General features: G+C 52.4%; 7 protein-coding genes across 7 annotated transcripts; 4 read left to right on the top strand and 3 right to left on the bottom strand.

Annotated features, from left to right (window-relative positions):
* Nucleotides 1–99: 99 nt before the first annotated feature.
* VTN31DRAFT_4001 (uncharacterized protein) lies at nt 100–1,867 on the top strand (the record flags this gene model as incomplete). Its single annotated transcript, XM_069404342.1, has 3 exons — nt 100–374; nt 446–566; nt 638–1,867. 3 exons carry the CDS (start codon nt 100–102, stop codon nt 1,865–1,867), a joined length of 1,626 nt encoding a protein of 541 aa, XP_069261324.1.
* A 129-nt stretch (nt 1,868–1,996) lies between these two features.
* Nucleotides 1,997–4,181, bottom strand: VTN31DRAFT_4000 (uncharacterized protein; the record flags this gene model as incomplete). The annotated part of the gene is made up of 7 exons (XM_069404341.1): nt 1,997–2,055; nt 2,115–2,131; nt 2,214–2,221; nt 3,758–3,854; nt 3,905–3,924; nt 3,971–4,013; nt 4,060–4,181. The coding sequence occupies 7 exons, from the start codon at nt 4,179–4,181 to the stop codon at nt 1,997–1,999; spliced, it is 366 nt and encodes a 121-aa protein (XP_069261323.1).
* Nucleotides 4,182–8,859: 4,678 nt separating this feature from the next.
* On the top strand, nt 8,860–10,230 carry VTN31DRAFT_3999 (uncharacterized protein; the record flags this gene model as incomplete). Its single annotated transcript, XM_069404337.1, has 1 exon — nt 8,860–10,230. The coding sequence occupies one exon, from the start codon at nt 8,860–8,862 to the stop codon at nt 10,228–10,230; it is 1,371 nt and encodes a 456-aa protein (XP_069261322.1).
* A 965-nt stretch (nt 10,231–11,195) lies between these two features.
* VTN31DRAFT_3998 (uncharacterized protein) lies at nt 11,196–12,760 on the bottom strand (the record flags this gene model as incomplete). The annotated part of the gene is made up of 5 exons (XM_069404336.1): nt 11,196–11,589; nt 11,644–11,821; nt 11,872–11,987; nt 12,072–12,472; nt 12,602–12,760. 5 exons carry the CDS (start codon nt 12,758–12,760, stop codon nt 11,196–11,198), a joined length of 1,248 nt encoding a protein of 415 aa, XP_069261321.1.
* Nucleotides 12,761–14,618: 1,858 nt separating this feature from the next.
* On the top strand, nt 14,619–17,841 carry VTN31DRAFT_3997 (uncharacterized protein; the record flags this gene model as incomplete). Its single annotated transcript, XM_069404335.1, has 6 exons — nt 14,619–15,857; nt 15,907–16,004; nt 16,061–16,401; nt 16,456–16,893; nt 16,953–17,144; nt 17,201–17,841. The coding sequence occupies 6 exons, from the start codon at nt 14,619–14,621 to the stop codon at nt 17,839–17,841; spliced, it is 2,949 nt and encodes a 982-aa protein (XP_069261320.1).
* A 1,792-nt stretch (nt 17,842–19,633) lies between these two features.
* Nucleotides 19,634–20,323, top strand: VTN31DRAFT_3996 (uncharacterized protein; the record flags this gene model as incomplete). The annotated part of the gene is made up of 1 exon (XM_069404334.1): nt 19,634–20,323. One exon carries the CDS (start codon nt 19,634–19,636, stop codon nt 20,321–20,323), a length of 690 nt encoding a protein of 229 aa, XP_069261319.1.
* A 310-nt stretch (nt 20,324–20,633) lies between these two features.
* Nucleotides 20,634–21,938, bottom strand: VTN31DRAFT_3995 (uncharacterized protein; the record flags this gene model as incomplete). Its single annotated transcript, XM_069404333.1, has 2 exons — nt 20,634–21,273; nt 21,355–21,938. The coding sequence occupies 2 exons, from the start codon at nt 21,936–21,938 to the stop codon at nt 20,634–20,636; spliced, it is 1,224 nt and encodes a 407-aa protein (XP_069261318.1).
* Between the last annotated feature and the right edge of the window lie 2,352 nt (nt 21,939–24,290).

Below are 24,290 nucleotides of genomic sequence, written 5' to 3'. Positions count from 1 at the left end.
AATCTGCGGAGATCTTTTTACGCGTCGCAACGTCCAGGTTCAAGTTCGAGGTGAAAAAGAAGACTGGTTCCAACCTTCTCCGAGCAGCTCAGAACCGCAATGCAGACATGGCGTCGGGGGTTCGCGACGTTCAGACGAAGACTTCACCAACGACCCGTCGCGGGACAATACTACTATTCCACCCAGACCCGTTGCGCGGAGCTCCTCAACCTTTCACGTGAAGAAGCCAGCCAGACGGTGGAAAACAAGAATGTCACCATCAAGGGGTTCGTTCGCTCAGTCAGGAAACAGAAACGGTTTGCGTTTGCGGAAATATCAGATGGGTCGACGGTGAAATCATTGCAGGCGATCTTGACGCCCAAACAAGCTGCGGAGTGAGCCTTTGTTACCCTTATACGACAATCTTGGTGGTGGTTTTTTGGGTTTTGCTAAGAGTTGGGACTAGCTTATCGACGGGCGCTGCGATTGAGATTTCCGGTGTGTGGAAGGCTTGTCCGCCTGGTAAAGAGCAGACCCATGAATTGCAGACTACAGAGGTTAAGATCGTTGGCGAAGCCAATCCCGAGGTGCGGGTTCACCTATGATCTGCTGTTGGAAACGGGTGGACGGTCTCTGCTGATGGGGATTGTTGCTACAGACATATCCTATTCAAAAAAAGTACCATACGCCAGATTTCCTGAGGCAAATACCGCATCTTCGACTCCGGACTCCATTTCAATCTCTCCTCTCACGATTCCGTTCCGAATGCATATACCAATGGGGGCAGACGTTTCGTGAATATCCTCACGGTGGTGGATTTGTGCAGGTGCAGCCGCCGCTGATTACGTCGTCGGATTGCGAGGGCGCGGGAGAAACATTCACCGTCCTTCCACAGTCGTCACTCGGAGCGTCGGGCCCGGAGACCGCAGAACATTTCTTCCGTAGTCCCAAGTACCTAACCGTGTCGTCACAGCTGCATCTGGAAGCGTATGCTGCCGAGCTTGGCAACGTGTGGACCCTGTCGCCGACGTTCCGAGCCGAGAAGAGCGATACTCCCCGCCACCTGAGCGAGTTCTACATGCTCGAGGCCGAGGTGAATTTCATGCATGATCTAGACTCGCTCACAGATCTTGTCGAGTTTCTGCTGCGTGACTTTACGCGCCGACTCTACGACACCCGTGTAACGCAGGAGGTTTTCATGGCGAAACGAACGGGCGAGTCTGGTCAAAATGAAGAAGACGGCAGCGGCGAGAGTGCGGACCTGCACCAGCGATGGAAGGTCATTATGGACGGGCCGCGTTGGCCACGTATCACCTACACCCGCGCGATTGAGCTCCTTCAGGACGCGGTTGCCAACCACGGCGCATCCTTCACCTACCCGCCAACGTGGAGCGAGGGTTTGCAACTCGAGCACGAGAAATACCTGGTCGACCGCGTGTTTCCGGGACAGCCTGTGTTTGTGACCGACTACCCGAAGCAGGTCAAGCCGTTCTACATGTTACCGTCGGAAGCGGCGGCGGCAAATAATACCTCGAGCGCGTCGAGTCCAGGGGAAACGGTGGCATGCTTTGATCTCCTTCTTCCGGTCGTCAGCGAAGTCGTTGGCGGCTCGCTGCGCGAGCACCGGCTGCCGAATCTCGTTCAGAGCATGCGGGAGTATGGACTGATCAAGAAGACGTCGACGCCATCATCGTCCCCGTACCCGTATCTCCAGCAGAACGAGGACCTGGGGCATCTGCGGTGGTACGCTGACCTTCGGCGCTGGGGAAGCGCGCCGCATGGAGGGTTCGGGCTCGGGTTTGATCGGTTGATTGGGTATCTCACTGGGGTGTCGAGCGTGCGCGACGTTGTGCCGTTCCCGAGGTACTTTGGTCGAGCGGATTGTTAACTTAGACTCCTCTCTCCACAACAAAAATTGTAATATACATAAACCCTGTACAATATGACTGTGTCTCGACGATGGATCTCATAATCCCGAGTGCACAGTATGGAGCGGAATTTGGAAGCCGTAAGGTAGTTATGACCAGCAAGTCCTGCCATGCAAGGTACGAATGTCCGCGTGCAATGATCTCCAGACTACGAGGTATCTCAGCAAGGGGCAGGTCGATGCTGAGTTTCAGACCCATCACACTCACTTCTCTCCCTTTTCAATCTTTCAAAACAGCAACCCAGCGGAGATATGCTCAGCTTTCATCTATGAAACCAAGAAAGTTCAATAGTACGGTACTACTCACGATTTCACCTGCAACACCATCGTCTCATACCAATTCCGCATACAATAAAATATTTATCGAATATCGACCGATACTTGTATTCAAACGCATGAGAATCCTCCGTCTGCCTTACAAAATCTGATGCTCTTGATGGAGCCAAGCCTTGGCTAAGGCCTAACCAGGCTTGGCTTTTAGCCGACGCTGGACGTTAACTCACGTGACAAGACTCCGTACCTAGGTTAACTTTTAGCCTTTTAGGTTAGCTAACTATGTACTGTACGGAGTACATACTGACCTACCTAGGTTATGTGTTACACAGTTAAGACATAATATCAATCATGGCGCGTACATATGAAAGACAAAATACTCGTAGTTATGCATTTTTTGGGATTCGGCTTGGCTTAGGGCTTCGCTTCAATTGATCCGGTTCCGCCGATCAAAAAATGATTGGACTTTTGATCCACACAGGTTTTCCATGATCATCCATTGTTCCTTTGCCAAATTCAGGATCATCCAACACAGTGGCCAAGTTCATTGCATTTTCCTGCAAGCTGTTAATTCCTCAGCCAATGTAGTAACCTAATTAACTTATTGATCATCTCAGACGAGACGATATGAACCTACTTTATTGCAGCTGTAATATCGAGTAATATAGGGGGTAGGCTATTACTGGACTTGGTTGCCAGTCGGCCATTGATCAATAATACTGGTAACACGTACTCCGTATGTATGGACTTGAGTTCGGAACTTCGGTACTTGAACTCCGTCGGATGTACTCCGTACGGTACGAGTACTCGTACTTACTACTTTGTACCTGTAAGATTCGTATCTCTCGGTTTCATGTGATGCTGTACAGAGTATACGGCTAAGTACCTCTTACCAATTGCAAACTCCGACTCTACGAGTACTTATGTACTCTATGGACTCCACACCTCAGGTAGGTACCTCCTGGAGGTACTGCTTGCTCGTCCTAGGACGCTTGCCGAGAACTTGGGTTTTCATGCCGTATTCAGTAACTAGTACTTAGTAGTCGCTTGAGTTTGCAACTGCGAACTGACAATTCAAACTGCCGGAGTTATGATCCGACGGGGCAGTGAAGAACTGAAGACCTCACGGCACGTCAGCTCAAGTACTAACGAATAAAGTACTCGTTCATAAGCTTGATCATATTCTCTGTGCTGTTTCTGGCCCTCGCAGATTAAGTCAATGAATCATCACTACGGAATATCTCGGATTCGCCATCCTCAATTGTGAGCTCCTAACCACTGGTCAACACTTATTACGGCTGATCTGGTTCCCGGACTCTTGTACGAGGCCTCCTTCCACGTCAGGGATTTCTTAGTTACTGTAGGGGTAGGACGGCAATTTCCAGACAAAACAAGCAAGTCCGAGACACCGAAGGGCCAATGTAAGCGACATTGCGAGACCTGAAACATACCTTAGGTAAGTAAGTACCTACTTTACTCGTTGTACGTCACGTTCAGCATCCTAAAGTGTCCAGCTTGGTGAGTGAACACTTACCCATGAGAGGTACCCTCATTTCCAGGAATTGTTGCTTGACGTACTTGATTACGTTCTCCATTCTTGATCATCGTCAAACGACCAGGAGGACCATCTTGTTGGTTGCCAACCAGTCCTGAACCATGAATCATGATACTGTATCTGGAAGATCATCAGAACGATGATCCTCCAGGAGCTTCGTGGTCACCGACTTAATATATCTACGATTCTTCTAGAAATCTTTAGTTCGAGTGCTGCTCCGCTGCATATATACATACTCCGTATTCGACATGCTCATTGGCCACGAATGCTTGGTATACTCTGGGGGCGAGAAAACCGATCGAATTTTTTGATCCTACAACCATACCCATACGAGTAGTAGGAGGCCTGCAGGATGGAGCTTCGCGTAAACCTCGGCCCTACCGGCGGAGCGATAAGCTTCTTCCCACGTTCCGAGATCTGGGGATGAGCTGACCAGGATGCAGACATACTCGTATGAGTCGTCAGTGTGTCCTGTATCAATGATGGAGAATGAAATAACAATCAAGGTTTGTGCATGTAGAGCTTGAGCAATCTTGATTGGCAGATCTTGAGATTGAGAATTAATCTAGGTGAGGTTGGTGATGTCGGTTTCTCTCCGTACAGTGTGTGGCGTTGACCACTGCCAGATGATGCGTTGCCGCGTTGTTGGAACGAGTTCACGGCTCAATCCTGCGGTTTCGTTGGGCCTTGGATCATGCGATGACTCCAATGGACTTGTCGAAACTTCGCTGACCGTCCGTCAACTTTGATCTGACATGGAAGCAGGGACAAAGAGAAAAACCGTCCATCCCAAGACCCTTTCATGCTACATTGCCAGCACACCATATCCATTCAGTCACACTCCCTGGTGTCACTGTGTCAGTTGGAGGTTCGTATAGATGCTACATTTGTTGGCCAGTGTGAGTACAACTTTACAGTTGACACTTGACAGAGCCGTTGTTGGGGCGGCCGGGCCGGAGAATTTATTCTGCTAATTAGGGCTGCGCCCGCGTCCAAGAAAGGTAAAAGGCCCAGGCTCCTCCATAACTCCGTAAATACAGTACCAGCCCGACCTAACTTGATAGACTTGGACTGTGATGTAAATTACCATTTTGTGTATCACCTCTGTACTCCGTCCACCGTTCTGCCAAGGCCCTAGTGCCCACTCGTTCATGATGGAGTTGAATTTAGGTTAAAACGGACTGATGAATGTGAGATCAAGGCCAACTCAACTCTTCCTCGGGCTCCTCGTAGGTTACTACTCAGTACGGGTACGAGTTCCTTCATTCCAAATTCCAACACCGGAGGCCACATGGTTCAACCTCGTACAAGTCCGGCGCTGGCCTGGAACTGAGTGAGCACGAATACTCCGTATGGTTCCATTTTCATCCAGCCATTCATCTGGTCAATAACGTCTATAAACTAGCCAAGCCTCGGTTAACGATTAGTCCCAACTAACGGTTTTTGATAACGGGGGGCTTGAATAGACGCGGCGGCGCCTTCAGCCACACTCTGCCTCTCGATGAGGAAGGTGACTCGTAAGATTGAAGATTTGAGTTACGGCAGCTCACACGTGGCGCAGCTCGCAACTTGGGCCCGGACTTGAGACTGGTCTTCTCCGCAAGGGAGCTCATCTAAAAAGTTAATAACTAGCAATTTGCGTCTCCCTCCATGTTCCATGATTCTGTCAAGCAATAAGTAGTAAAATGTGCTCAGTACTCCGTACGAGTAATCCAAAACGAGTTTGCACTCGGCACTCGGCGAGTTTGTATCAACGTTCGTCCGTACTGCAACCCTAATAAATCATGGAATTATTAACTGCTTGAGGACAAACCGCCGATTAGAGTAACAAGCTTATTTTAGAGCCGCCCAACTCACATTCCTTGTTCCCAACTTCCCTCAGATCACGCTTCTGACCCCTAAATGTATGGGACTCCAACTCCACAGCGGCCAGTAAGTACGCTGATCATCAAGTTATTTATTATCAAGGCTTAGTTACATGGGGGGTATCCCGTTTATGTAGATGACATCGGTAGGGCGTGTTTAGTTAACCTTGTTCAGTCGGAGGAACTGATGATACATCCAGTATAACCCACATGGGGTAATGAATTTAATCATCCGCAAGGAGTACGACAGGGTACAGTACTTAGTCAAGGCAGGTTCGGAGTAGGCACTCCGTACTCCGTTCCCCGTAGGTAGAATTTACGATCGGACTCGGAACAACTCAACGCCATAGATTTCGCGAAAATGGGAGCCTGGAAGGGTCTCGCTTCAGCCGCCATTAATTAACCTGAGATCCGGTCTGGCTTGAACTCCCACTGTAAAATCAACGGGACAAAACAAGAATAAAAACTGCCGCGGCAGTATTTTCCTTGTTATCCTTTTTGGGTTCATGAACACAACACTCCGGAGGGAGGTTGGATAAGCCTGGTCGGGCCGCCGGAATGCAGATGCGGGGCATGATCGACAGGGTACAGCAGACCTCTACACCAAAGCAGCCAAGCTTCTCATCATCTCGCCTATTCGCTTGAGGATTTTGCGGCTGGTCATTCCTCCTGGGAATCCTGGCTGAACTAACGTACGGAGTATTACTCCGTACTCCGTACACTGCAAGATCAAGGTGTGTCGTTTGGAATGTTCAATGTGCAGACGGCAGCCCCTATGGCGCAATCTAATCAAAAACGGACCATCTTTTCATCTGGTTGGCGATTGATACTGGCATGTCTTGTTGCTACAGTACTGGACGGTTGTACCTTTGTCAACTGCAACGTGAAGCTCCTGCAAGAATCAATGATTGCATCAGACTACGGATACTGAATGATGCTGCCATTGCATTCCTTCAGGCGAGTCTCTGTGCGAGTCATGAATTATTTCTCCGGCCATCGTATTGCGACCTTGTCGTGATTCTTGATTAGAGTTCTGTCCAACTTCAAAACCTTGTCCCCAAATGACAGGCTCAAGGCTTGATCCCTCATGCTCTCATCCAAGGCTTGAACTCAATCTACGAGTATGTAACAACTAACAACACCAGCCTCAGCTCGGGTCCCGAGGATTCAGCCGTCCCATCGGCGCCAGATTGCGTGCCACAAAGCCGTCAGCAAGAAAGCAGCAATCAGAACGCAAAGCATCCTCCCATTGATCCATGGATACGAGGAGGCGGTATCCAGCAGTTCGGCTCGACGGTCAGTCTGGATGGCGACCTGAGCTCCGCCAAGATTCTCCTCCATACTTATTCCACGAATCCAGGCACTGTGCACTGTGCACAGGATGATTGATTGCCAATCTCCCAAATGGTCAGTAAGTCAGCCGAGAGACCCACTCAAACATCATTCACTGTCTCATTCCCTGATTGGCTCTGGATCCAAAGAAGGTTGTGGTCCTGGGTGGGTAAGGGTCGAGTAAGGTTTGAGTAAAGTAGTGGATCCCCCAACTCTCCTGGTTCTTGGCTTTCCCGGTCCTTCCGTGCGGTGAATGGGATGCAGTCCTTACCTAAGCGATGTCCATTTTCCCTCTGTGGATCTGGCCTGGACTGTCTGGCGTCTGCAGCCATGCATAACCTGCTGTTGCCATCCAATGCCATGTCCCACTCACGAGTTATGATTTCTCAATTCAAGACACTTGGACCTCGTGTTGGAATTAAGCTTAAGCTTCCCTGGTCAACGCGCTAACCCTCCCTGGCTGCTCTCTCACAATCTTCCGTTCGTCTTGCCGAGTCATGAAGACATGAACCTGATAAACCGGGAGCACTGACTCCTCCAGCAGCACCAACCATGCTCTCCTATTACTGTACTCCGTAGCTCCTCGTAGGTTCGGTTCTGTTGGCACCTTGGCTCGCATCCAGACATGCCGGATGCAAAGTCTAACCTTGATTGACCTTTTCTCCCCGTGAGTTGAGTCTGTCACTCCGTCGTTTATTATCGTTTAATCGTTAGAATTCATCAACCTTATGCAGCCGACTAGCAAACCAACGAGCCAGAACGGAATTATCCTCAAGGACCCGTCCTGATTGTAATCGCGAATATTCTTGTTCTCGGACGGAAAAAACCTGGGTTGGTCCCATCCAGACGGCATTTTGTTGTCAAACAAGCCTTCAGCAGCCGCCAGCCGGTTTCCGATGGAGTGGACGAGTCGTGCCTCCATCCGACTAGAATGCTATTCGTATCGTATAGGTATGCACTTGCACATGACTCATGTCTCCCGTGAACGGCCACGCCGGCGAGTGCTGGGATTATGTCAGACGTCCCTTCCTGACAGCTGGGTGGACCCGTGGAGCTCGAAGTTTGAGTTTAAAGAATTCACTGGAAACACCCCTTCACGAATTGCACCCAGTCCCAACTCCCAAGAGAAGCGGAGGCGAGGATGATTCTCCTCCTGTTGACCTTCTGGGAACTGAGTCGGTTTCGTCGGTAATTTTTCCTCGTTACGGACGGTCGTATGGTCCCACACGGCCTGAAGCCAAGACACTAGCACCGCGCCTGTGTCAAAAGCGCTGCCAATCATTCCGCTAAGCTTATTCTGCAATGGGTTAGTCTTGGCTTGGCAGGTTGGCAGTTCCCGATCCAGCCGCCCCACCCAGATCTCTCACTTTATTCTTAATTTCTCCCATAATAACGGAGTCGACGATCTGATTGGTCACGCTCTGCTATTCATATCCCGAGGACCGAATGGAACCTCTTGGACCGCGAGGCTGCCGCTCTGCCTGCTTGCTTTGGCAGTCTCTCTCGTTCGTACTTAAGACTATGCATTTCCGTAATATTACCGAACCTCAGCGGGCTTGTGCGCATTCTTGGCTTGCTCGGTGACGTATTGTCGTACGAGTAATCGTATCGACCTTGCCCACACACCCCAGTTTCTGCTCGACACCGGGATTCAATGGCGCCGATCTGGCACTGGGGGACCATCAATAATCAATCTACTCCAAGGATCGCAAGAATCAACGTTCGCTTTTATTTTTTTCCTTCTGAACACTGTTTCTCTCCTCTTCCTAAACATTGGGCCATTATTGCTTTTCATTTCTCCCATGTCTTCTTGCTTCAGCACTCGGCCAGCGTTGAGCACCTTTCCATCTCCATCTCTTCTGATCCTCTGCTAAAGAAACAGCAGCAACTAAAGCATTCGTTTTCGCCCCTTCTCGCCCCAGATTCCCATGTCAGGGACGTCGATGGTACCTGCTCCCCGTCCGAATCTGCCGTCAGGGTATCCCAACTCTAGTCCACGGAGGTATCATCATCACTATTCCCGGACCGACTTTGACCGTGATACCGAGAACCCGTCCCGCATGGAAACCTACTACGGCCACGTCCGCACGCCGCTGGACGCCATCATTCTGTTTGAGGCCTGTCGTCTGGGCCTTCTGCCCCGCGTGCAGCGGCGGCTGTCAGAGAAGGAGCGACAGGCGATCCGGTCGGGCTCCGTGTTTGTCTGGGATGAACGGGAAGCGGGCATGCGACGGTGGACCGACGGCAAGTCATGGAGCGCCAGTCGGGTGTCGGGCAGCTTCTTGACCTACCGAGAGATGGAGGGGAAACGGGGCCTCTCGTCGAGGAACGGGAAATCCCCGGACAGCAAGGGCAGCGACGAGGACCGCGAAGGACAGGATGATGGCCTGGATGGGTACCGATACAAGCCGGATGGCCTGATGAAGCAGTCGTTCAGCATCACCACGTCCACCGGCCAGCACCTGCATTTGATCAGTTACTATTCGCGATCCCACCCATCCACGTCGAATCTTCAGCAGCCTTCCACCGACCCGGCCTTGCGACACATCCAGCCGCAAAAGGGACTCTATCCGGAATCGACCATCAATGATCAGCAAAGCATGCCTCCCGTCACGCGGGGTCCAATGGCCAGTGCCGCGTACCACTTGCCTCCGCACGTTGCGGCGTTCCCGCCCAATGGCGTCACACATCCCTCGTCGTACCCGGCCGTGTACGGCTGGACGCTGACACCGCTGACGGCGGCGCCCCCGACCGTTACCATTCCGTACCCGGGGCCAGGCTATGCTCCGATCTATCCAGGTCCCTACGGCCCGCCACCGTCGCTGCCGGTACCACCACCGACTCATCATCATGCTCTTCCGGCTCCACTGGAACGACCCCCGCCGGTCAACACCTCGGCGGCCGCAATCGCGGCAAGCCAGGCAGAATCGCGACGACCCAGCATGGCGAGCCTCGCGAGCCACCAGCAACACTCCGATAGCCAACAAAGCTCGCCCCAGTACAGCCATTCGTCGCCGACGGACTCTCGGCCATCATTGACGCCTCGCACGCCGCGCATGTCGCAACTACCGCCACCGACAACCGCCCAAGATGCGCCGAGCAGCAGCACCAGCACAACAGTGCCGAGCATCGGCTCGCTCGTCAATGGGTCGTCCCAGCCAACGACCTCGTTGGCAAACACCAGTCCGAACGGAGTGCCCCCGGCCAAGGGGCCGAGGGATATTCCCAGCGAAAAATTGACCTTTGGCGGTGAAGATGTCCGTGCTTTGCAAAAGTTGAACTCGGTCTTTACCGCATAAAACATGGAATATTTTCCTTGCTGCTACATATTCCGTTATTTTGTTACCGTTGTGTGCGGGCTGATGATTTTGTTTGGGGTTCGGGATGGTTCGGGTAAACGGTGGCGTTTTCCGGGGATGGGTGATTTGATTTGGGCAAGGGACCAGGAAGCATTCTGGTGTTGATGTTTCATTAATTAGGTAGCTAGAAATTATGTGTATGTATCGATATTTGATCTATGAGGTCTATAAACGCTCATGATACAGGAGCCTTGGGTTCACTTCAATCAATGGCGAGACATTAAGGACATCCGAGAAAGCATTAACCTAGGTATAACTATCCAATCAAGAACTCTCGCGTGGAAAAAAATCATACAGGTGACCTTGGACGGATAGGAGTATTAGCATTTCGAGTGGGCACACCCGAAGAAGCCTCATCCTCGTCCTGTGGAAGCGATTCGATGAGGGTTTTGGTTCTAGGACCGGTGTAGTGCCTACATATATTAATTGCCATTGTCAGCCTGGTCGGGGAAAACCCCCCCAACAATAAAAGTAATAAACCATACCTTCTCGCCGAAATCCACCACCATGACAAGGAAAAAACCGCAATAAACGCCGCCACACAGACCGCGTAATTCATATTCGCCGGTGTAATGGGCCTCGTTGGCGGGAAGAACAGCACGATACTGATAAACACGACCCAAGTCACGGAGATGAAGTTGATGGGTCCTCGCCAACGACCCAGACTGAAGGGTCCTTCGATGAAAGGTACACGGTGTTTGTACAGCTGGTGCGCGACAATGACCGCGATGTAGGAGACGTCCAACGCCGGGGCGGTCACGCTGAAGATGGCCGTGACGGTTTCGGTGGAGCCGATGGCGATGAGGACGAGGGCGATGCTGAAGAAGACGACGAACCAGACAGCGTTGACGGGGGTGTGGGTGTAGGAGTTGATTCTGGCGAGGTATTCTTTTTTTTTTTTTTTTTTAATTTATTTCCCCGGGGTTAGTACGAAGTGCTGGCGGGGTGAGGTTTTTATTTTGGAAGGGAAGGGGAAGTAAGTACTTGGAGAAAGGTAGGGCTTCGTCTCGCGCAAATGCATACGCCATCCGTGTATCAGCCAACATGGCCGAACACCCCGTGAAGAATTGCACGAGGATGACAAAGAACCACATCACTGTGCCGCCCACGTGTCCGCCGGCGTCGAGGAAGATCTGCGCCGCGGGCATCCCTGTCGGGCTGTGCAGCACTGCGTCCAGGTCGCGGATGCAGAAGCACATGGATACTGTTAGGATCCAGCCTAGGATGCCCGACACGAGAACCGCCACGCGGATAGCCAGCGGGCCACGGAGGGCGGCGTCGTGAGTCTCTTCCGACATACTATATAACAGGGTCAAGTCATTTGTTCCATGATACGGAGCAAGGGTTACTTACTGTGTCGTCCCGTCATAGTCTGTCATCGTCCATGCCACCGAGATGAACCCTAGGAGGAATGAAAACGTTTTAGAGCCCCAACCTGATCCGTCAGTGATGTTTGTGAACACCCATTTCGCCGATTGCTTCTCCGGGGTCAGTGTAAGGATCGCTATGCAGATCCCCACGGTCGCCAGAACTGTAGAGTCAGTGTTTTCAAGATCCGAGGAAGAATGAATAGTTTCTTACTGTTGATCGGGGCAAACCACATCACAATCCGATGGAGGCTCTTCGTCGTGAGGGAGCAAATCACCCCCATCACGCAGAGCAGGAGGATCGTCACGAGCACCGTCTGTGCCGCCGTCCTAGCGAAGGGTGGACGGTCAGACTGGACGATTTCGAAAATCATTCATGATGATGATGATGGTGGGCAATGAAATAGTACTCACGGAGTAAACGCATATTCACCATTCCGGTACTCCGAGTTCATCGAAACACAAGCCAGCAGCATCTGCCCGACGGTGTACGCCACGCTTGACACGCCCGCGGTCTGACCCAGTAGATTGCACCAGCCCTGCACCCAGGCGAAGATGGCCACCTGCTCCTCGGGCACCACGTGCTTGGTCACAAAGTACATGCCGCCCGCCGTCGGGTACGCCGATACCAGCTCGGCCACCGAGCTGGCGATGCACATGGCCATGCACGACCCGATGAACCAGCACCAGACCGCCGTCGCGGGACCGCCCGAGGCCAAGGGCGGTGCAAACGTCGCGGGGACGGACCCCAGGACGCCCAGGATCGAAATCGCATACGAGACCGTCGACCATTTGGAGAATTCTCGGCGCAATTCCTTTTGTTGTTTTTGTTAAACCCGCACGCTCAATTTCAGTTTCGAGTTCCCTTGCTTTGCCTTTGTTTTTTTTTTTTTTTTTTTTTTTTTTTTTTTTTTTTTGGCGTGCGCGTGCGCAAGGTTTCATACCTGTTTGTAGCCTATTCGCGCCAACAGACGCTCGTCTTCATCGTGGATGGTCGCCATGAGTGACGACGGGTTGGATGTACCACCCAGTGGCGCTGAATCCTCCTTCGCCGGCCCCTCCTTTGCCCGGACTTTTATCTTCTGCGGTAATGTTAGACCCATTGCTGCCAACTTTGTCGAGTGCGCATTCCAGAGAAGAATCTACCTGCAAGAGAACGAGCGAATATATATCGTCAGCCAGGTCCTTTCCGTCATCAGATTACGGCCTCCCCAGTAGTGTAACCAAGCCCCCGGACCCTGACGCAGATAATAGTAAGATATCGGCGCAGGTAGAAGCAGGATCAGTCCCTGGCCAAACGCATTGGACCAGACTTCGGCAATACCGGAGTGCCCACACACCACCAACAGCCAAGGATTCGTCCGGCAGCTACGATTCCGTTCGAATCAGAAGATTAAAGGAAATGGTGTTACTGAGTCACTTCTGGCGGTCTGTAGCAACGCCGAGATACATGGGTTCGGGCAGACTTTTCGGAGTACTCCGTTATATTTAAAAGAAACAGGTAAGGTGTAGCGAATAATGAATGTTTGAGGGAGGTTTTGAAATGTTTAGGCTAATCTACCAGCTAACTAACAGTGTCACTAATAACAAGACTTCGGGGGTTCGATTTAGACTGCCAGATACCAATCAATCGGTACATGTGAGTGCTTGCCATGCATTGTATTGTGATAAACTTCCAGCGGAGAGAGACCAGCCCGCTGGCCGATTGAACACGCAAATCATCACGGTTTGTAGGAGAGATTGAAAAGTTTGAATCAGTGCTCTATTCCCCGCAATTCATGGGTAAGGGAAGAGACTTCGTAGAACATTCTGTGCATCTCTCGACTATGCAGATTGTGCGATGTGCCACAAGGTCCCTTGATTTGCGACATCGTCCTTTCGTCGCCAACTGGCCAAACAATAAATAGGACTTAGCCAGATTCAGTTAGCTCGGATAAACTCCTCCGTAGGTAGTCTAACCAAACAAAGTTAGTAACTTGATACATATAAGTAATTGGCATCAAGAGCTCTGTTTCTTCATCGCAAAGTTCAACTGCCAACTGCATCCATCTTTCATTCAGCCATCGACTACGAAATCACTCTATCCGAGGACACTTGTTGCGTCCGGGATGTCGAGATGCGAAACATCAATCAAGATTTCGGGCAATATTTATGAGCATGCAGAGAACTCGTCCTCGCCTTCGCTCGCCGCTTCCATACCATCCGTTGCAGCCACCATCAGTGCCGAGAGACGAAATCTGCAAGGCCATGGTAGCATTGCAATCTAGAAATGTCGCTCGACTAGTATGAAGGTCCACGGTGGCTTCCTTGCGAAGGATGGGCAGTCAGAAGCTTTGTCCGAATGGAAACACTATCGCGTGCACAGGGGTGTTATTATCAACCAGATATTCTCAAGTACCAGAGGCGCGCGGGGCTTGTCGGAACAGTACTCCGTATCATTGCGGGCCGAGAATCATGGCCTCAACTAGACCTCATCGCGGATGGCGTGAATAGGCACTGAGTACTTACTACTTAGGCCTATGCCAGTGAGACAATATCCTGGCAGGCCGCTCGACGAGAGCATCATTTCTGAGCTTTTCGATCCATTATTTTCCTGTAGGGTCCTATTTTCTACTGTAGACCTCCCAGATCAAATCATGCTTGTCGATCAAAAAAGCACAAGCTACGTCTCATTGTTGGAGTACGGCTCGGCCCTACGTAAATCCGATGACACATGGACAATGTTCAACAAGGTGTTCAATTGGCAACAACAACAAAAGACGACTTTGACCCATTGGCGCAGAAATCTCCCCAATCAAACACCCGTGGGAAGTATTGTCGAGGTTATGGGACGCGTCTGAATTAACGAGCCCCCAGACGTTGTTCTCCGAACGGCACCCCGCACCGTCGTCGTTCGTCCTACTGCTCCCTCTCTGCGCCGCTGAAAGCTACGCGATGACCGATCACTCCGTGTATCATGCGATGGGCCAGCCTGGGGCTCCCGGTGACGACCAGTCCCGACAACAGGGGATACCGCCACAGCAACCCTATAGCTCGTACGGAGCTCAAACCCCTGGCTATCAACAGCCAGGGGTAGCTCCGTCTGGAGCAACTCCTCAACCTGCGGGGTACAATGCCGGGGCCCAGTACATCACACCCGCAGATGGCAGTGCAATGGGAGGATTGACCGCGCAGATGGGAGGATTGGGAATATCGTCCGAGGCGGCAGGAGCTCGGGGTCATAAGAAGAAACATCGGCATGCGCACCACGACATTGGCGGTGTTGCGGGGGCACCAACATCAGACCAGGGCATTGCGACCGAGTCGCAGTTCCTGAACACGGGGTTGAATCAGCAGGGTGTTTCCCGGCCCGTATCTCCAGCGGTGCCGAGTATGAGCCCTCAGCCCCCCGTCCCGGCACCTCCAGGTCAGCCTGGGTTTCATACGTCGGCATCGGGTCAAGTCCAGACCCAGGGAAAGGTCGATCCCGAGCAGATTCCAAGCATCCCACGATCACGCGATCTAAATGCGCAGTACTACCTCAAACACGACTACCCAACAATGGAGCGACACCTTCCTCCACCCGCGAGTATCCCGTTTGTCGCGCGTGACCAGGGCAATTCCTCGCCCAAGTTTGCCCGATTGACCCTGAACAACATTCCCGCAACCTCCGACCAACTGCATTCGACGGGGTTACCGTTGGGACTGGTTCTCCAGCCGCTGGCACGACTCGATCCCGGAGAACAGTCAATCCCCGTGCTGGACTTTGGCGATGCGGGCCCACCACGCTGCCGCCGATGTCGGACGTATATCAATCCGTTCATGGTGTTCCGCTCGGGAGGTAACAAGTTTGTCTGCAACATGTGTGCGTTCCCGAACGAGGTGCCGCCGGAGTACTATGCGCCGCTGGACCCGTCGGGCGCTCGGGTTGACCGACTGCAGCGTCCGGAATTGCTCCTGGGAACTGTCGAGTTTACAGTACCCAAGGAATATTGGTCGAAGGAGCCGGTTGGTTTGCGGCAGTTGTTTTTACTTGATGTTAGCCAGGAGTCGGTGAAAAGGGGTCTTTTGCGAGCCATGTGCGATGGTATCATTGATGCACTCTATGGCGACGAAGAAGGAGATGATGAGTCTACCGGCGCGCCGGTTCAAAAAGTGCCGGAGGGGTCGAAAATTGGAATCGTCACTTTTGACAAGGAAGTGCACTTTTACAACTTGAGTGTAGGTTGGCAGATGTCTTCCGTTTAGATACATACTGATGAGAGCACAGCCGCGACTCGAGAAGGCCCAGATGATGGTCATGACTGACCTGGATGAGCCGTTTGTGCCGCTGAGCGAGGGTCTCTTCGTGGACCCTTATGAGGCCAAGTATGCAGTTGCATCCAAAAATGTCATTATCAAAAGCCAGCTGACTGACGATACAGGGCGGTGATCACCACTCTGCTGAAGCAGCTGCCAACGATCTTCACTCAGGTCAAGAACCCAGAGCCCGCGTTGCTGCCGACGATCAACGCCGCCATCACGGCGCTGGAGGCCACTGGAGGGAAGATCATTTGCTCGCTGGCGAGTCTGCCCACATGGGGTCCTGGCCGGCTTCAAATGAAGGAACATATCAAAGGGGAGGCGCCGGATGGTGAGCGGAAGCTGTTCTCCGTCGACCATCCGGACTGGAAAAAGGCGGCGAGCAAGTTGGCCGAAAGCGGCATCGGCATTGACTTTTTCATCGCGTCGCCGGGCGGTGCCTTCCTGGACTTGACGACGATAGGTAGGTGCCCCAATGTGTCAGTCAACCCTTGATTGTGGCTCACTGGAGTCCCAGGCTACACGGCGGCGGTCTCTGGGGGCGAGACCTTCTACTATCCTAATTTCCACGCTCCTCGGGATGTCCCGAAGTTGTGCCAAGAGCTGGCGCACTGCATCACGCGCGAGACTGGTTACCAGGCGTTGATGAAGGTGCGGTGTTCGAACGGTTTGCAGGTCTCGTCGTACCACGGCTGCTTTTTGCAGAATACGCTTGGTGCGGATCTACAGATTGGGACGATCGATGCCGACAAGGCCATTGGGGTTCTGTTCCGGTACGATGGGAAACTGGACCCGAAGCTGGATGCGCACTTCCAGGCCGCGTTGCTGTACACAACGGCCAGCGGGCAACGCCGGGTGCGTTGCATCAACCTCGTGGCGGCTGTCAACGAGGGTGGTTTTGAGACGATGAAGTATATTGACCAGGATGCCGTGGTGGCGATTGTGGCCAAAGAGGGTAAAGCTCTATTCATCACGGTGTTAATAGGACACGCTGACAGAGGCGGGGGGCGGCAGCGGCGTCGAAAGCGGGAGACAAAACTTTGAAAGATATCCGGGCCAGCATTACCGAAAAGACCATCGATATCTACTCTGAATACCGCAAGAACTTTTCCGGGTCACATCCTCCGGAGCAATTGGTGCTGCCGGAGAATCTCAAGGAGTTTTCAATGTACATGCTCGGCTTGATCAAGTCGCGAGCTTTCAAGGGTACGTCAACCGTCACCCCGATTCGCGTCGGCATTCGCGTTGACAATGTTTGGCAGGTGGATCAGAGACGTCGGACCGCCGTGTGCACGAGTTGCGCCTGGTGCGCTCCATCGGGTGCACGGAGCTCAACCTGTACCTGTATCCTCGCATCTACCCGATCCACAACCTGCGGCCGGAGGACTGCTTCGCCAACGAGTTGGGCCAGCTGCAGGTGCCCCCGGCCATGCGGGCCAGCTACTCCTGGGTGGAAGAAGGCGGCGCCTACATTGTGGACAACGGACAAACCGTGCTCCTCTGGCTCCATGCCCAAGTCTCGCCCAACCTACTGGAGGACCTTTTCGGACCCGGCCACACCTCCCTGCAGTCGCTCGACCCGAACCTGTCGACGCTGCCGGTGCTGGAGACGCATCTCAACGCGCAGGTGCGCAATCTCCTGCAGTACCTCTCCACCATCCGCGGGTCGAAGGCGGTCACGATCCAGCTGGCCCGCCAGGGGTTGGACGGCGCGGAGTACGAGTTTGCGCGGCTACTGCTGGAGGACCGCAACAACGAGGCGCAGAGCTACGTCGACTGGCTGGTGCATCTCCACCGGCAGATCAAGCTGGAGCTGGCGGGGCATCGCAAGCGGGAAGAAGGGGCGAGTTTGGGCGAGAGTACGTTGGCGAGTCTGGCGGGATTCCGACCGCCATACTGGTAGTTGGTCCTGTAGATACGTGAACAGTGCATTTTGTTTTCCTCCGATGATACCATTGTAGATTGCTACCAACAGATGGTTTAATTTGTAGTCTTTCATACAAAACATACATCGATAGGTACGTCTTCGGCTCATTCCAGCAATCGGCTCGTGCCTTGCCTCGTCGAGTCGGTCGGCCGCGAACGTCGCGGAGTCACTGGGAGAAGTCGAGAACCAAAAAGGCATCCACCAATCCCCATACAATTTGCCACATGGACAACGCAGAATTTTCCCATTTGCACGAATCAACTCTTTTCATTTCAGATTAATCATCTCATTTCATAAACCAGACTCCTGTCTGATAACTGATTGGATCAAGTGGATTTTGCCATAGTGGTTCTTCGCCTTTGTGCCAGAGGGGCGAAGCCGACCAACCGCGGCCATTTACCTCACGTGATTAGACAAGCCCTAACCCTAAATAACCTAGGTTTGAGCTGAACCTTGGAACCAAGAGTCGATGATGAAGAAACCAAGAGTCGATGATGAAGAAAACCTCAGGGACCAGTGTGGGATGATTCGTCGAGAGGGCCGGACAGGCGGACACGCTGATTCAGCCCCTGGCCATGAGGCAGGAACACTTTTGGGGGAAAGCCGGATGGTTTCAAAGGTTGACTGAGATCCAACTCATCTTGAACGAAGTAACTACATGTAGTTACCTACTGTTTATGAATTCATTTCAGATGAATGGCAGAGACGAGATGCCTCTGGCAAGAAAAAACCTGACATGAAACGGATGAGCGGTTTTTGATGCATCTGGACTGGACTGGACTAGTCGTCTGGCCAGGCCTGGCTGCAGTTTGAGTCCAGACCGTAAGGGCCAGGGCTCCATTGGCTCTAGAAGGCTTCGCGCTGGGAATTCGAGAGGGTTTTGTTGGATGAGGAGCGGCCTGATGGGCTGAAAGGGCTTCATTGTGGAGGCTAAAATTAGTTAAGGAACTTGACTAATTGATTTTGATTCCGATCGAGTGGCTCGGCTAAACAATCGTAATTTGTACTGCAAGTAACTATGTACTGTATGTATGCCAGGTACGACGAACGGAATAATCAATCCAGGACATGCATCAAAGAGAAATTGTCATCACCAAGACCAAATAATCTATTACATATGTACGGAGTATGCCTGAATGCCTGATGATGCTGACACAGCGCTGACGTGTCCCAACAGGGCAATCACATTTGACAAAGCAGTCAAAGACCACCTGTCAGATCGAAGGAAAAGGCTCGCCCCCACCGGATCGGGGCCGAACCAATGAGCAAGGATTCTGTGGATGGGTCCATGAAACCTGGACGAATCAACGGTCGAGTCACCATGAACCAATCAAGCCGACCCGTGGGTGCCTGAAAGGAACCGGAGAACGGATCAGGAACCAAACGGAACGAAGAAAAAAATAAATAAATAAATAAATTAAAAAATAAAAAAAAAAAAAAATAAAAAAAATAAAAAGCGGCTGCAACATATGATTCGTGGCAGAATCCGACCAGGAAACACGACGGCCACACCGGGAAGAAGAGGTCGAATCGCACATATAAAAAGGGCCCCCAAAGCTTTTGCTCTGCCCATTCCTTCAATCCAAATCGGTTATACAGTCCTTCTTTATACTATACCGACCAAGTCCTGTACAGCTTCTTTGACTCTATCCGCTTTCAGGATAGAGACAGTCACTCCTTCATTCAATTCCACTCGGTTACAATTCAAGACAATCGTCTTTCACTCTTTGAAGAAAAAAACTTCCAACCGATCCTACACTCCTTCACAATGTTCTTCTCCAAGATCTTCTCTCTCGGTGCTCTGGCCAGCCTGGCGGCCGCCCTCCCCCTCGAGGTCCGCAGCGCGGCCCCCTCCGGGAACACGGGCGGTGGAGTGACCATCGTGAACAACGTGGACCGCGACCTCTACCTCTGGTCGGTCAGCAATGACGTGCGCAACATGGTGACCCTGAACCCCGGCGGCACCTACGTCGAGGACTGGCGCATCAACCCCAACGGCGGCGGCATCAGCATCAAGATCTCCACCGAGCCCAACCAGGACAAGGTCCTGCAGTTCGAGTACACCCTCGCCTCGCCCAAGATCTTCTGGGATCTGTCTTGCATCGACATGAGCGAGCGCTCCTTCTTCAGCGAGGTCGGCTTTGCCGTCACCACCAGCGGCGATCAGTGCGAGAATGCCGTCTGCGAGCCGGGCGACTTTGCCTGCTCCGCGGCTTATCTCGTCCCCACCGATGACCACGCCACCCACGGCTGCCCTCAGGACACCCAGATGGTTCTGGACATTGGCTCTCCGTCCGGCTCGTCTTCGTCTTCGAGTTCGACCTCCTCCGCGGTGCCTTCCGTCACCGCCTCGCCGAGCGTTGCCAACAAGGCCGCCAATGTTGCCGCCTCCAACACGGAGACCACTCCGACCCCGACGCCGTCCTACCTTCCCAACCGCAAGCCGATTTCGTCGTGAACTCGTTCTCTCTTTTTTGAATTTCTTGTAGCGCGCTAGTCGCTGCTGGAATTGCTTTCTTTTTTTTCAGATCTGTGATCTGGGGTTTTCGGTTTTCCGGTCTGGCATCGACGCTTTGACCGTCAGGCCCGGTTTGCCGACGGGATGGATAGATGAATCTAACGGATTTGGACATATGGATATGATTGTCTTTTTTTTAGCACACTGTTACGATACCAAGACTTGCGATTGGGAATGACCTGAACATAGACATATGAACATAGATGTTGGAACTTCGCTGATGCCCTTGCTTCGTACTATTCTTGTAGATTTATCTCGAGTCTCTGACGATCCCCAACTCAATGCCTGACTTGTCTGGTCTCTCCTCCCTTTGGCCACCTCCATCTTCCTCACTCATACTACTCCCGCTGTGACAATCATAATCCTCCACCTCCACACACGCCGCTACATTCAACACCCCCACCGCCAACAACACCGGCAAATACCCCAACCCATACAACCACTCCGGCCTGACCCCGTACCGAAACGGGCTGATCTCCCAGCGGAACGCGGCAGCCAGGGCATACCCAATTCTGACGGCCAACAGCATTACAACAAGCCTGAACTTCCACGGGAGAAGAAATCTCAACCGCTGCAAGAATCTACGACGACAGGGACATGGGTGGACGACGACGGATTGCTGATGAATGCTGGAGGCGATGGTGAGGCAAATCACCAGCAGGCCCGCCACCGCCATCACCGCCGCCGCTCGGAACCGTGCGTCGGTTGCCACCGGTTGTGCTGTGGTGGCTGCTTGTTCGGGGGAGCGTTGTCGTTGGAGAGGCTCCCAGTTGCGAGGGATGGAGAGGAGGAAGGTTGCGGTGAGGAAGAAGTAGAAGAGTAGTGGGAGGTAGTATGTTTCTTCTTGCAGGTTACGGTCTTGATTGTAGGGATTGGTTTGTTGCAGGGTCCTGCGTCATAACGTTATGTTACCTATTGCTTTGTTTTCCTGGGATGGGGATATATGTATATATAGGTAGGTAGGTAGGTACCAGTGGTAAAGACCCTCCCACACCGCAGCCATCAACATCGGCATCATCACGTAGAAAAACAGACTCTGCAGTACCAACGGCAACCCAGGCAGGTAGTACCGATCGACGTCGATGGCCATGAACCCGCTGACCATTCCGCAGGCCGCGACGAGGAGGAGCCAGAACCATTGACGGCGGCTGCTGCTGCTGCTGCCACCATTCCCGGCCTGGGCAAGTTTTCTTCTTGCATGCCTGCGTAGATTATGCACCGTACAGAGCAATGCCAGCACAAAGAGCATGGCTAGCACGATGCCTAGCATCCCGTGCTGCTGCAGGCCTCGGACGGGGGTGAAGCATGATGTGCCATTGATCAGTTCCGTCTTGTTGCCCGTCGGGAGGAGCACCGGCGGAGAAATCCCGTCGAGGCCTGCGAGCCAGCAGTCGCCCGTCTGGTCATTGGAGAGGGTGAGGTTGGTGTAGAGGGTGTAGTTGAGTCGTTGGAAGGTAGATATATTGTGCAAGACCACGCCGTTCAGGGCGAGCGTGTCGGTGTTGCTGTCGATGTCGGGGAACGGGATGATGGCTCGGGGAGAGGAGGTTGGCATGTTGGATCTGTAGTATATTACGCTTACTATCGGGGGGTTCTGCTTGGTGGATGGGTTTTCTGTTTTCCTGCTTCTACAATGTATACTCTTCCATGAGGTGTGTCTACGGCATCGTCGGAGGATTAGGGTTTGGTTGACAAGAGATGAGGTCAGATTTGCATCGATCTTGAAGTTTGATTTATCTGGATGACTGCACTCCGTCGATACGGCTGGATATGGATGAAACTGAGGAATCTCCGAGTAGTACTTAGCGAGAGATGAAGCCTGTTTCAGGCTGGCTAGACCTCCAGTTCTGCGGTCAAAATATTGCGATCGAGCTGGAAGTACTCTGGCAGTCGATACCAGAATGAGGTCCAGCTGCATCCAAGATCTAACGAGTCTGTTCTGAGGCGTGGCTGTCTGGGCTCTGTACATGCTGCTTTTCCAACACGAAACTGGGAACATTCAGTCTTTGGCGGTGTACCTAAGTTACTCCTTTTCCAGGTCGAATGGACAGATCATGTTCGCGTCTTTTTGACTCCCGGAAGACGGAATGACATCCCGCTCCCTGCCATGGTTTCAGACTCCGGATTGATCGACGGTCGACCAGCTCCTCGACTCCAGCTGAACAATCGTCTCTGTTCAGAGTTTTTGTTGCCGCTCAATCGGTCTCCGTACGGAGTACTCCGTACAGAACGTCAATAATGTATTAACCCCAGAGTCCAGACACAGCTTGCAAAACGAACTGACAAGCTGAGTGAGATTGGGCCGTCTTCCAACAACAGTTAGGCTGGATTGAGTGTCTGTCAGGCACCCAGCTGGAGGCAATACTGACTAATGTCCTCGGAGAAGCCCTTGCATTATTATTATTATTGCTCCCTCCACCTGACAGACCCGGATGTCCCAATCTGGAAATCCCGCATGGCATGGCACACCCCACTGACACCACACTCGTCGGCGCTCCAGTCCGCACGTGATTCGCTCTCTCTTCGTATCCGAGCACATGACCTAATCCTCTTTCGGGATAACCTGGTGCATCTTGGCGCCAAGACTCGCCGGCGGACAATCCGGTCACAGCAGTCCTTGAGTGGCGCCACCAATAACTTACGAGTCTCTACATTACTCACTCGTACACTCACTCTGTACTTGTATGAGGATTAGTCAACTGCGGAGACTGACAAAAAAACCAAACAAAAGCAGAAAACTGGGGAGAGGCCAAGTCTGTCTGAACCTAAACTGTCTGGATGCATCAACTTAGTAGCGCGCCAATACTGATCGTCGTCGCGACAGCCGATCTTGGGTGAGAGATGGAGCATGGCGGAGGGAGAATGGGTCACGAGATGAAACTCTTGTCCTGAGCTGGAGGCTTTGGCTGATGAGTTCGAGTAGTACGGGGTGCAGACGACTGATCACATCGAATAATGATTGTATCCTCTGCACATGCACTCCGCAAACTGGCTGACTCGACATCCGAGGACGGAGAGACCTTCTTCAGGTCGGATCAATTCCTCAGCTACACAGAGATGGCCGAGTACAGCATTTCCTCTTGTCTTCCTCTGTACGAAGTACGGGTCCTCCGTACTTCGTACTCTGCTACGTACACGTAGTATTTCAGTCTCCAGACATACATGTCATGTAACCGATCAGACTGCCTGCAGAGTTCCTCCACACTGCATGAAGCACGAGCACACTTGCCCAAGTCTCTCTCTCTCTCTCTCTATCCGAGTTCGTTCCGAGTTCCGGGTTCAATCCAGCACTGGCCCGCTTTGGCGTTCATGGGACGAACCGCGGCAAGCAGAAAAAATAAAAGCCCAGGCCAAGCACGAATCGTGATCCCCGCATGTTGGATTCCGCAAGTCAAATCCACCAAGCAGAACCCTCAGGATGAGAAAAAAAAGCTCCCCGAAGCTGTCCGATCGCCAGCGCGCGGACACGCCATTGGTACATTTCCCCAGGAATTGTTCATCAAGGCTCGTGCATGCTCCAGACGAGATCCTGCACTGACGATCCTATGATTGGGCCTCCATTGCAGACAAGGGACCTCGCCCCCATCGCCGAGCAGTCGCTATGCCTCAACCGGGTTAGGGCTGAGCCCTCGCTGAGTCACCGGGTCCATGTTGAATATTTTATTGTTTGTTCGCGAGATGAGTATAAGTTATGGAGTAACTTAGTTACGTATGGATGGACTCCATCGTCCATGCCAGACTGATCCCCTGCGCGGCCATTGCGGCAATCCCCGCTTTTGCCCTCATCTGCAGCCCTTCGCTTGCGCATAGCCATCTGACGATGTGAACCCTGGTTGGCTTGGCCACCGGGACTCCAAAAAAAAAAGAAAAAATAAAAAACAAGTTGCGTTTTTTTTTTCTTTTATAA

This window comes from Thermomyces dupontii, assembly GCF_041956625.1.
Source record: "Thermomyces dupontii strain NRRL 2155 unplaced genomic scaffold VTN31scaffold_3, whole genome shotgun sequence".
Lineage (NCBI taxonomy): Eukaryota > Fungi > Ascomycota > Eurotiomycetes > Eurotiales > Trichocomaceae > Thermomyces > Thermomyces dupontii.
Note: the sequence above shows the minus strand (reverse complement) of the source record. Positions and strands in the feature narration are given on the sequence as shown.